General features: G+C 42.0%; 1 protein-coding gene across 3 annotated transcripts in view; it reads right to left on the reverse strand.

Annotated features, from left to right (window-relative positions):
- The window catches only part of AGO2 (argonaute RISC catalytic component 2), a 106,918-nt gene that overhangs the window by 37,924 nt on the left and 54,879 nt on the right, over positions 1-14,115 (reverse strand). For all 3 annotated transcript variants that reach the window (XM_070221875.1, XM_070221876.1, XM_070221877.1), the window contains exon 3: positions 2,436-2,556. In XM_070221875.1, the coding sequence (XP_070077976.1) occupies positions 2,436-2,556 (121 nt within the window). The remainder of the gene's footprint in view (positions 1-2,435; positions 2,557-14,115) is intronic.

Below are 14,115 nucleotides of genomic sequence, written 5' to 3' on the forward strand. Positions count from 1 at the left end.
GGCATCTGGGCACCCCAGAAAAACGTGGGTGAGGATGACAGCATGGATGCCTTAGACCGGTGACGGTAACCACTAGTATGTGCTAAGTGTGTACATGTCGCAGGCATTGTAATTAGATACTTAAAACCCTGACAACTCAAAGTATGATGTGGGACCAGCAACATGGGCATCACCTGCAGGCTGGTTAGAAACGTCGACTCTTCAGAACCTGCATTTTAACAGAGGGACGCAGGCAGGAAGCACACTGAAAGCGGAGCAGCTCTTCTTGGGGTCTACGCATTCATTCATTCACTTCTCACAAGGACCCTGGGAGGCAGTCTCTATACAACCTCCCCATTTCATAGGTGCAGCTGTTGAGGCCTGGCAAGGTAAGGCGGCTTACCCAAGGTCCCACCACGAGCAAGGGCAAAGCAAGGACTGGAATCGGATCTATTTTTACCCCGGAGGCTGTCATAACTTCTACAAGGACATGTTTCAAATTCTAATACCCTACTGACTCGCCCACCCCTTCTGAAGAAAAATACTCCTATGTCCCTCCTAGCATCTAATTATAAATACTACAGACAAAACTGTGAATAAACTCCTCATACTTTTTTTTTCTTGTACAACTTTAAACAAATGTGCAAATTAAACACAATCTTTATAACCATTACATTTCAAATGCCCAGCCTGCTGATTTGCAAGGGGTGATCCTACTCAGCCAACAGGAGTATTGGTCTCAGGACTTGCTCTAATTCAGAACATGGATGTCAGCCACCTGTGCCCGGCAATGCCCAGCTGTGTGCCACTGTTATCTCTCGGAATCACCGAGAGTCGGGTTGGTTCAGAGCCCTTATCACCACCCGGCCTTCCCTCAACCCTAATGTACTCTACTCTTATCAGAGCACGGCAATTCCGAGCTGTACTCCTGGGCCCTAAGACTGCCCAGGCTGCTGGCCACCCAGATGGGCAAAATGAGCCTAGTCATTTTAAGATTATCATTAAAAAGTCAGACAGAGAAAGACAAATACTATAAGATTTACTCATATGTGGACTAGGAAAAAACCAAAATAAATGGACAAACAAAACAAAACAAACACACAGATACAGAGAACAAACTGGTGGTTACCAGAGTGGGTGGGGGGTGGAGGGAGGCGGAATGGGGGAAGGGGTCAGCTGCAGGGTGACGGGCATTCGGGACTTTGGTGGTGAGCACACTGTAGTGTGCACAGAAGTCGAATTATAATGTACACGTGAAACTTATTTGAAAAAGGAGAAGAAGAAAGGGGGAATTGCAAACGGGAAGTCTGAAAATGCCTGATATATCCAGGACTCATGTAAATGGTGTGGTCAAGAAAGGCTAACAGGACAACGAAAGTTTTATCTTCCCCATCACAACTGGATTCTAGAGGCAGAACTAAAATTAAAAGCCAAATCCAGGTTCATAATATTATCCGCATTTGGTAATCACAACCTACATGAACACCTGAACGTTTAAAAAAAGTGATAATTTCCTTCCAAACACAAAATGAACAGGCCTAATTGAGATCTCTAAAAATAATAATTATAATAAATTATCATTAAAATGCAAAAAAGCAAAAACCCAGAATGCCGTAGAGAACCTGCAGGTCGCAGGACAGCAGCCGGAGGCCCTGGAAGCGCGGAGCTTGCTGCCGCTCGGGGACCCGGTGGTTTAAGAAGCTGACTGTGTAGGTCGTGCTCAAAGGGCGTCGGCTTTTCTGTTCTCGGTGGGATGGTTGTTAGGTTACGAGAGTTTTGTTTTGTTTTAAGTTTGTGTGAAGATTATTTCTGAGCTGAGTCTCTGCTCTCCTATCATAAACAACACCCATCATCACCATAGAGCAGCCCATTTGTCGAAAGATGTGCCAAGAAGTGACAACTTCTAGGCAGAAATTTTATTACTTTTTAAATAAAGTCATGATAAGGATAAACACAATAAGAAACGGCAACACTTTAATACAGCCACTACTCCTAGGTTGACTAATTATCATGATTATTATTTCAGATGAATCACAGGCTACAGCAGATGTTAGCTTTGTTTTACTGCCACTTATCACATGCATCTACACCTATAGGGACAGACTTCTCCGTGCGTCTTTATAATCCCACCATGTAACCTGGGCTCCTGTCTGGTGGTGGTTTGTGGCACGTGCGTGCACACGTGCATTTTACATTTAAAAGTTTAGTGGTTTCAAGAAGTTCTCGACTCCCATCTCTGAACCCAGCCAGATAAGTTAACCCTCTATCGTTGAAAACCACAACACCCGAAAAGTAGTTTTTATGGATCTCAGGATGAAGCACATAGTCAGTTAGTGGCTCTTTTCTCCTAGGTGAAATGATTTAGTATGTGACAAGAGGAATAATTAACTTAACAACACGCTTGAATTTTACTTCACTGCATATTGTTTGAGTCAAACGCATCTCTGCAGATTTACCTTATCCCTCCCGATTGGGAGGGGCATCGCCGTGTAGAGGTTCTTTCTTCCATCAAACACTGGTTTCCGATCCCCAAAGATCTGTGTTTTAAAGTGCTGGACCATATGTTCCACTATTTCCCTGAAACAAGGCAGAATTTGAGAAAAATGTCAATAAAATCAGAGAAATGGTATATGAGGATGACATTCTTCTGACACTGGTTTATAAGCAATTTTATAAGATCTATGGCTCCTTTTAGTAGCAAGACTTTCAACTTTCTTCTATAAAGAATCAAACTGGAACCTTCAGTGGGTTTCTATGCTTGTTCGTTTAGTCACTCAAACATCAGAGAACTTCCTCCACGCCAGGCACTGTGCATGCTACACACAGCAGATAATAGATGCTTTCAGAAACTCCCGGAGGCACCGAAGAGAAGACTAGAACGGATGGGATGACTGTTCCCGGAGCTGTGGGATTAGACACCATGCACTTTGCTGTGACTTTGCAGGGCCACCAGCCCATGCACACAGTTCCAGTCCCCACTCGGTGGACATCAGGTGCTGGCTCGGCCGTCAGCTGGGCTGTGGGCCTTGCTCTGGCCACTTTGGCAAGGTCAGAGAACGCGATCTAAGCAGAGGCTCTCCGGGGGGTCTGTGTCATTGGCTTGGCTTCCTGTGCTCCTGGGATCCGCTGTAAGAACGACCCTGGGTACTGCTGCCTTTTCAGTCTGGGCTCCAGAACAAAGACCTTGAACTTGACTCAAAGCCTAAGTCCAGCCTGACCCAGCTGGCACAGTCAAACCACAGCTCGCTTGCCTTGAGCTTGAAACGGATGTTTGTTGCTCTAAGTGTCTGCGATTTTACTGCTGTTTGCTCCTCAGACATTACAGCAGCAGAACCCCAATGAACACAAAGAAACCGTTCCGTGGTAGTGCTGCATAAGCCCGGCACGCCCGGGGCGCCTCCCCGACTTGGCCTGCCTGTCCATGGCTCAGCAGAGAGGCACACAGAAACATGCTCTGGGATGACCAGAGGCAGCTCAACCATCCTGCTGGCTCCAAGGCTCAGGTAAGAGCAATGCTCGCCCACCTGCCCTCTCTGCACGTCTCTGCCCCAGGATAGCCTCACTTAGCACATCCCTGCCAGCATTTAGGGGTAGTTTTTGAGGCATTTCGATTCAACTCCCCAAATACCTGACTCTTCTTATACACAGCGCCCAATAAAATACACAAAGGACAAGCCGGGAGGCCTGCCTGGCCCCCAAAGGAAACATGCAGAGGACTGATAGCAAACAGACTGTTAGAGGCTCAAAATCTCAGTTGTTATCAGGAAACAGCAGCTCAGGGGAGGCAGTAAAGAGGGAGAGATGATTCCGATAGCAGGGAAAGAAGTGGGGGCAGGGGAAGGACATGGGAAAGATGCCCCCGGGGTGAGATCCGAGCTCTGCCTTGCTGTAAGGGTCTCTCTCTGGGGAAGAGTCTTGGTCATCTTTCAGGAAGCAAGAACCAGAAATTCATTCCATTCCTTTCCCAGAATACGAGGAAAGCTGGCCTAAAAAGGATTTCCTCGTTCAAACTGGCTTTACCCAGTTGACCTTCAACCATGCTAGTCACAGGAAGTGAGTCTCCGTGGATCCAGCCAATCCTGTCCGAAACACCCACTGCCTGGGGAGACCCTGGGGCAGACACAGCCTCTCGGCAACACTTTTTCTGGTGGCTCCACCAGGAAGGCACCAGGCCTCTGAAACCAGCAGGGAGATCACAGCCCAGGCAGGCATGAAGCGCCAAGGATGGCCAGGGCAGCTCCAATCTCCATCTCTGCCCTTCCCAACCAGATCTAGGGCGCACTCCCACCTGCGCCTCCATATACTACTCCGGGCCACAAAGACATGCTGTCTCCGGAACACTGCTCCCCAAGCAAGCTTCAAGGACCCCATCTTCTTGGTCAACTCAAGGTCCAGATGGCTCTACTGGAGAGTTCCATCCACATTCAAAGAACAAATCATCCAAGCAAACTCAAATTATTGTGAACAGAAATTAAGAGAGCAGATGCCCCAGCTTATTTTACGACGCTAGCAAAGCTTTTATTTCCAACGCCTACAGGGTGATCACAGGCCAATCTCACTTATAAACACAGATGCAGAAACAAAGTATTAACAAAGAGAATCCAGCAACATGTTAAATATAATATATTGCATCAACAATGAGCAGACACCCAGAAAGTTCAGGTTTAACATGATAAAAGAAATTCATGTGAAACAGACTGTAAAAGTAAAAGCTAAAGCTATAAAACTTCTAGAGGAAAACATCAGAGAAAAATCTTTATGAATCCTGGAATAGACAAAGATTCCTTTGAACATAAACAGTGTGAATTGTACGAGAAAAAATTAATAAATTTGACTTCATCAAAATTAAAAACTTTCACTCTTTAAAAGATACCGCTATGAAAAAGAAAAGACCAGCCACTGACTGACAGACAATACTCGAAACACAGACACATATATCTGACAAAGGACTTGCATGCGTAATATACAAAAAAAAATTCTTACAACTCAGTAAAACAAATAATCCAATTTTAAAAAATGGGTAAAAGATTTGAACAGGCACATTGCAAAAGAAGATACACAAATGGCCAATAAGCACATGAAAAGATGCTCATGATTAGCCATCAGGGAAATGCTAATAAAACCACCAAGAGACACCACCACACACCCACCAGAATGGCTAAAATTACGATGTCCGACCATACCCAGGGTTGGTGAAGGGCAAGAGGCAGACGGGGACAATGAACTCTCACACATTGCTGCTGGGAATGTAAAATGATACAATCACTTTGGAGAAAAAAACGTTTGGTCATTTCTTATAAGATCAATATATGTTTACCATACCATCTTCCAGTACCTGGTAATTACACAAGAGAGATGAATACACACAACCACATCAACACTTCTGTGCAAATGTTTACAACAGTCCCAACCTGGAAACCACTTCAAGGTCCATCTACCGGTGAACAGACAAACGATAGGACGACCTTACAATGGAATGCTGGTATTCTATTGTATGAATTATTAGTACAGGCAATACGATGGTTGTATTTTAAAAACATGCACAGGGGAAAAACCCAGATATAAAGCAGAACATACTGTATAATTCCATTTATATGAAATTCTCTAACAGGCAAAAACTAATCTACAACGACAGGAGGGACTTCAGTGGCTGCCTCGGGGCAGAGGATGAGAAGATTAACTGCAAGGGGGCAAGAAGGAACTTTGGGGTCATCAGAATGTTCTACACCTTGATTGAAGTGGCTATTACACAAGTGCATACATTTAAAGCTCATATAACTGTATACTTAAAATGGATATATTTTGTCATATATAATTATACCTCAATAAAATTGATTTATATTTTAAAAATCAAATGTAAAAAAATTTTAAATTACGATAATCTCAAAGATGTGGAAAATTTAATAAAATTCAACATCCGTTCACGTTTTTTTTTAATTAGCAAACCAGGAACAGACAGGAAAGTCCTTAATCTGGTAGAGATTTCCCTCTGGGATTCACAATAAAACAAAATTGCTGCTCTCGCCACTTCTGTTCACTCTTGGGCTGCAGGCCATGGTCACCAAAGTAGGGTCAAAAAAAGGGAGAAGCATTGTAAAGGAGAAAAAACTGCCGTTATTGGTGGACAATTAGGGCTGTATTTGTTGAAAATCCACAAACACTGCCCCCTTCATGAAGACAGAGCCCCTGCTTTGTCATCTGGGTAACTGCAGGGCCCAGCACACAGTGGATGCTCCACAAATATTTCCTGAACAAATGCACACATTCGTTCCTAGTACTAAGTCTTTATTCATTCATTGGCTCATTCATTCATTCATTATATGTTTTCGGGGGAGGGACGCAGGAGGTGAGGCTTTTGGATAAAGAGCCCAGAAGAGCAAAGTCAACCATCAAATAAATCTATTTAAGTGATAAAGCCCCTGGAAACTGAGTCTCATACAGAAAGGGAATGTAGAAAGGGGCTGGGAACCAAGCATACAGGTGTGCGTGCTGCCCCGTCCTCCCCATCTCTCCATAAGACTAAGATTCCCCACAAAGCTTTGGTTTCCAGCAGTAAACATGGAGTCACATTTTTTCTCTTCCTAAGAGACAATCTTGTAGCCACTCTGATGTAAGTTTCTTAGAACAGCAGAGGAATTTCTAAGTGATTTGGCTATACAGGATGGTCATATTTGGAAACATAGATTTAAATTATTTTATTGTATAATGCAACTTAATAGCAAATCATTTGCTACGTTTTCACGCATGTTCCAGAAATCAATGGACACCCTGTACATTAACCTCCCCTTTCTCCTTTTCCCAGCTTCTAGAAAGAAAGTCCCACCCTCTACCGCCCCTCTCTACCCTGAGATTGCAGAAAAGCAGCCAAACCAGTATGGTACTTCCTAACCGCAGCAGTGTAAGCAGGTTACAGCGCAGAGTGGATGCACGCAGAGTCAAATGTGCAGGGAACAACGGATGGGGATAACTAGTTCCAAGCGGCATACACAATCTTGCATTTGGGAGTTGGAAACACCATAAGACGTTAAAAAACAAAACCACCAACTAATATACCATATTCATGGACTGAAATATCCAGTTCTCCCCAAACAAACCCATTCCTTCAATCCCAATAAAAATCCAGACGGGGTTATTTTTATTCGATGTAATTTAATAAACTAATTCTAAAACGTATTTGGAAATATGAAGGACGAAGGCTAGCTGGTGCACTCTTGAAGAGGAACAAGGTGGGCGTACGAAAGCTGCGGCGACAGATAGGGATAGCGTGGTGCTGGAGCAGGACAGACAAGCAGACCTCAGAACAGAATAGAGAGCCCAGAAAAAGACCCGCAGACACACGGCCATTTTGTTTCTGACAGAAGTAGCAGAAGAGAGGACAGAGCATACTTTTCAAAAACGTGTGCTGAGGTGACTAGGTGTCTAGTATTCAAAGCAATAAAACGGAGCCCAGGCCACTTACACGTTCGTCTACACTAATGCTTACTATCCTAAGGTGAATCCACCTGTTGGCATGACTCCACTCACACCTGGCTGTGGGCTCTTCGGAGGCAGGAGGCAGGAGTCACGTCTTCTCCAGGAACACCCAGCACCCAGCAGAGTGTGGCACACAGCTGGGGCTCAGTAAATATTTGCTGAAAGAAGGAAGCTGTTCAATCCTTACAGCTAGGAGTCACCCTGATGGACGACGACAAGGGAATCCTGCTCACCACCGGAAGTGAGAGAAAGCAGCCCCCTCTCACGGGCGTGGAGGTGCTACCACCTGGTAGTGTCTTGTGCAAAACATAAACAGGGATCATGCTGCTGAATTTTTATGATAGGATGGAAACTAATTCTAAAACACGGAGGTCCCTTCCCTCCATTGACCCAGATCAACTCCCAGGGACCGGCCAGCAACCTACCCACCAACTGTGCTACCTACCTACCGTCTTTCCTCCGTCTCTCCCTCCCACTCCCCTTCCCCCCTTCCTAGCTCTCTCTCTGTTTTAACTGTAGTAAAATAACTAACGAAATTTGCCATTTCAATCATTTGTACACATACAGTTCAGTGGCATTAGGTACATTCACATTGTTGTACAACCATCACACCGTCCATCTCCAGAACTTTTTCTTATTCCCCAATGGAAGCCCCATACTCATTAACACCAACTCCCCATCCCCGTCCATCCAGCCCCAGGGACTTGACTTGACTAGCTGCTCCTCAGCAACTGCTCAGGGATGGCTGGGAGGACACCTGGGGATCTGTTATTCCTTGAGTTCTGGTGTTTAGCTCCTTCTTTAAATCAAGTCTGACCACAGAAATGCTAGTTCCTGGACTATGGCAGTGTGGCTTCCTGCACAAACACCTTTACTAAACGTAATTCTCAGGCCGGATACCCAAAATACATTCTTCTGTTAATTTCTAATTACACAGGTTTTACATTAATACATTTTCATTGTAAATTTCAAATGCAGATAATGCTGAAAGCCTGTCTAGACTACCTACTCATCTCAATCCTCTTCTCAGAGGGGACCTTTTCATTTTCAAACCCACACATTTACATAAATATGTAGGTACAGAAAAACGAAATATGGGGGCCATCCCCATGCCCAAGTGGTTAAGTTCCCGCACTCTGCTTTGGCGGTCCAGGGTTTCACGGTTCGGATCCTGGGTGTGGATATGGTACCGCTCATCAGGCCATGCCAAGGCGGCGTCCCACGCAGCACAACCGGAAGGACCCACAAGTAGAATATACAACTATGTATTGGGAGGCTTTGGGGAGAAGGGGAAAAAAAAGACAACTGGCAAAAGATGTTAGCTCAAGTGTCAATCTTGGGGAAAAAAAAAAGAAATACAATGTATTATTATGTTTTAAACGTATGACATCAAACACACGTTTCTGGAGCTTGCTGTTTTCCCGCTACATGTCTTTGAGACCTTTCCTTGTAACTGTACACAGAATGGCCATCGAGTCCAGAAACAGAGATGTCATTGTATCATGACTGTAACATAACATTAATAAACCACACACAACACAGTTGTCTGTTTCCAGAATTGGTGTTCCTACTGTGAAGCTCCATTTCATTGCTGTCGACAGTTTCACAGTACTCCACAGTATGTTTATTTAACCACCCCTACTGGTTGACATATAGATAATTTCTTTTTTTCTTTCTTTTTTTTTTTTTTTGCCATCACAATATTAGACATCTTTGTATATATCTCTTTGGGATAAATACTTAGAAATAGAATTGGTGAAGTCAAAGGGTATATATACTATTTGAATTTTAATATATACACCAAACCACCTTCTAAAAGTCTGGACCAACGTCCACTCCCTTCGGCGGACGGTGCCCAAAGTAAATACGCAGGCTGCAACCAACACAGTCACGCTGCACTGCCCCCACCCCACCCCGGGCACAGAGTGATCACTTCCGCAGTGTTCTCCTGGGGCCACTTGACAGAGCTCAAGAGGAACAAGAAGGAAAGGGCAGTTGAAAGATAAGGAGCACACTTCTTCTTGCAGTCCTAGCTCATCCTGTGCTTCTAGGTGGAGTGCTGCTAATTTCGACCCACCAGCTAGGTTTCCTAGTACTGGTGGCAAAGCCTACACGATCTAGACCAGCACAGGGCACTAGCTATTCTGTGTCACTATCTCTGTACCCACAATGATACTGGAAGCATCCTGAGAAGAGGGACCTTGCCTTATACTGAAACTCTCCTACGCAGCCACTCAGTAAAGGGTGATCGATTGTACCACCAGAGATTGAGGACACATTCAGCTAGGATTCATTATGACTCATCATATTGAACGTAGGTGGCATTTTTCTCTCGGCCTTGCACAAAGTCCTAGGGTTGAATTTATTAAACGTCTGCCACATGCATTGCACAAGGTTTTGGGAACTCAGAATTAAGATACTGTCTTTGCTTTAACAGAGATTGCAGTGGAAGGAGAAATAGGTAAGGGGATGTGGTGTTAAGGACTGTCTTGACAGAGTTACTCCCAGGGGACAGAACACAGCATGAACTCAGCGTGCTTCTTCTGTCTTCCCATTCCACTCTGAGCTTCTCTCTACCGGCACTGACTCTGAGTACTGCTAATCGCTGGTGTGACTCTAGTTTCCCCACTGGGGACAGGAACTGAGTCTATCTTGTCCCCAACATCTCCCAATGGCACAGTACCTATCACACGAGTGGAGGTTTCATAAACGTTAGCTGGTTGGTAGCGTGGCTGGAGATGGAAGGACTAAGTCAAGATGCTAGCACATGGGTTTTGCTAACACAAACACTATGCATGTGAATAGGCAAGAAAAGGTGATGTGCAATCTAAGGTAAAACCTGCCAATAGAAACAGACCCTGAAATGATCCATATGTTGTAATTAGCAGACAAGGACTGCTATACTGCACATGTATTACTATAAATACATTCAAGGTCATCAAGAAAAAGATGGGAACAATGAGTGAACAGATGAGAAATTTCAGCAGAGAATGTAAACTACAAAAAAGAACCAAATGCGGGCTGGCCCGAGTGGCCTCGTTGTTTAAGTTCAGTGTGCTGCACTTCAGCGGCCCAGGTTCAGTTCCCAGCCAAGGACCTGCACCACTCGTCTGTCAGTGGCCATGCTGTGGCAGCAGCTCACATACAAAAAGAGGAACATGTGTGAAAACGTAGCAAATGATTTGCTATTAAGTTGCATTATACAATAAAATAATTTAAATCTATGTTTCCAAACATGACCATCCTGTATAGCCACATCACTTAGAGCTCAGGGCAAATCTTCCTCAGCAAAAAACAAAAACAAAACAAAAAAAGCAAATTCTAAAACTGAAAAGCACAATATCTAAATGAAAAAAATTTATTGGATGATTACCACAGAAGATTAGAAACTACAAACAAAAAAGAGTAAAGTGATCTTGAAGGCAGATCAATAAAGATTATCCAAACTGAAAAAAGAGGAGAAGATTTTTTAAAAATCACAGACTCAATGCAGATATGTGTTTTTAACAAGACCCTCCACCAGCAAAAAGACTATGACTCAGTGAAGGCTCAGATGATGGTTACCATTTTTTTTTTAGCAATAAAGTACTTTTTAAATTAAGGTATGTACATTTTTTTTTAGACATAATGCTATTGCACACTTAATAGACTATAATATAGTGTAAACATAACTTTTATATGCACTGGGAAACCAACAAATTCATGTGATGCGCATTATTACAGTGGCCTGAAACTGGACCCACAAAATCCTGGAGGTACACCTCTAAAGGACCGGGATAATACTATCAACCAACTCCATCTGATATTGATAGATGCCCACACTCAACAACTCCAGATACACATTCTTTTCAAGTATATGAGGAATGTTTAACAAGATAAATCACATACTTAGCCACAAAATAAGTCCCAATAAGTTTCAAACAATTGAAATCTTTCAGAGTGTGTTCTCTAATCATAAAGGAATTATCAGCAATCAATGACAACAGGCTATCAAAAAAAAAAACAACTCCAAAGAGTTAAAAATTGAACAACACATTTCTAACAAAACAAAACAAAACAAAACCAAGGATTAAAGAAGAATTCACAGGAAAATGAGAAAATATTCTAAACCGAATGAAAATTAAAATGTGCCAGAACTTATGGGTTATACCTAAAATCAGGCTCAGAGGGAAATTCACAGCCTTAAACAAATGGGTTGGAAAAGAAGAAAGGTTTAAAATTGATGATCTAAACTCAAAGTAAGTAGAAGGAAAGAAAATAATAAAGATTAGAGAAGAAGAATGGGGGGAAATCAGCAAACAAAAGAGAAAAGTCAACAAAGTGAAACGCTGTTTCTGTGAAAAGATGAATGTAACTGATTAACCCCTAGCAAACCTGATCAAGGGCAACAAAAGAAAACACAACTTGAAAATATCAGGAATGAAACAAGGGCTTTCACTATAGGTCCTACGGACACTGAAATAACACCATAATAATTTTATGCCAATAAATTCAACAACTTACATGAAATGATAGATTCCTTGAAAGATGCAAACCACCACAACGGACATACTTGACTCTTCCAGTACAGAGGAGGAAGGAACCCTTCCCAGCTTACTTTACAATGCCACATACCCCTGATATCAAAACCTAACAAGAAAACTAGAGACAATTTCCCTCAGGAGCACAGACACAAAAATTCACAACATAACACTAACGAATTAAACCCAGCAACATATAAAAATAATATATCATGACAAAAGAAATGTGTAAAACAACACATCATGACTCTCAGAAATTCAAGCTAATTGAACATCAAAAAACACAACAAAATTCACCTCATTAATGGGGGGGAACTACATGATCTCCTCAATAGATGGAGAAAAAGCATCTGACAGAATTTAACATCCAATGATGAAGATAATTCTCAGCAAATTAGGAAATGAACACCCTCAGCCTGATAAGGGGGCCTCTACAAAAATCCTACAACTAATATAATAATATTTTATAGATAAAACAATGAATGCTTCCCCCATAAGATTGGGAACAAGGCAAGGATATCTGCTTTTACCATGTATATTCAACATTATTCATACCAGATTTCTCAGCCACCGCAATAAGACAAATGAAAGAAATAAAATGCATTAAAAACTAGAAAGAAAGAAAGAAAAAAGTTTACCCAAAAATAATGAACAAACTTTTAACATCTTTTTGAGGTATCATTCACATACCATAAAATTCACCCATTTCAAGTGTACGATTGAACTATTTTAGTATATTCACAGAGTTTTGCATCTATCACCACAATCTAAGTTTAGAACATCTTCATCATTCCTAAAAGAAACCCCATACTCACTAGCAGTCACTCTCTCCTAGAAAATGAGAATTTAAAACACAATTTATAAGAACATCAAAGACCTAACATACTTAAGAATAAATAAAATGAAAGACCTCTACATTGAAAATTATGATAACTGCTGAGACAAAAAATAGACCTGAATAAATGGAGAATGTACTGTGTTTATGGACAGGAAGATTCAAATGTCAATTTTCCCCAAATTTATCTACAGAGTCAAAGCAATTGCAATGAAAAACTCCCAGGGGCTTTCTAGTAGAAATTGAAAATCAATTGATTTTTTCCCCCAAAGGTGCCAAGGTAAATCAATTGGGAAAGATAAGTCTTTCAACAGACCCTTACCTCACACCATACACAAAAACTAATTCAAGACGAAAATGGGCAGGAGACGTGAACAGACATTTCTCCAAAGAAGATATACGGATGGCCAACAGGCACATGAAAAGATGTTCATCATCACTGTGCATCAGGGAAATGCAAATCAAAACTACACTAAGATATCACCTTACACCCATTAGAATGGCAAAAATAACCAAAACAAAAAGTAACAAATGTTGGAGAGGTTGTGCAGAAAAGGGAACCCTCATGCACTGCTGGTGGGAATGCAAACTGGTGTAGCCACTATGGAAAACAGTATGGAGACTTCTCAAAAAATTAAAAATAGAAATACCATATGACCCAGCCATCCCACTACTGGGTATCTACCCAAAAAACTTGAAACAAGCAATTCCAAAAGTCCCATGCACCCCTATGTTCATTGCAGCATTATTTACAATAGCCAAGACATGGAACCAACTTAAGTGCCCATCAAGTGATGACTGGATAAAGAAGATATGGTGTATATATACAGTGGGATACTACTCAGCCATAAAAAAGGATAAAATCGTCCCATTCACAACAACATGGATGGACCTTGAGGGTATTATGTTAAGTGAAATAAGCCAGATAGAGAAAGACAATCTCTGTATGACTCCACTCATATGTGGAAGTTAAACATGTAGACAAAGAGAACAGATTAGCAGTTACCAGGGGAAAGAAGGGGTGGGTGGGTGCATGCAAAAGGTGAAGTGGTATGCCTACAACATGACTAACAGTAATGTACAACTGAAATTTCACAAGGTTGTAAACTATCATAATTTCAATAAAAATTTTTTAAAAAGAGAGAGAGAAAGAAAAATTAAGTCAAGATGGATCACAGACCTAAATATACAAGGCCAAATGGTAATTCTTAAAAAAAAAAAAAAAAGAAGAAGAAGAGAATATCTCTGTAACCTTCAGGTAAGCATAGATTCCCTGGAGAGAACACACAATGTAACAACCTCTTTCGA

This window comes from Equus caballus, chromosome 9, assembly GCF_041296265.1.
Source record: "Equus caballus isolate H_3958 breed thoroughbred chromosome 9, TB-T2T, whole genome shotgun sequence".
Classification (NCBI taxonomy): Eukaryota; Metazoa; Chordata; class Mammalia; order Perissodactyla; family Equidae; genus Equus; species Equus caballus.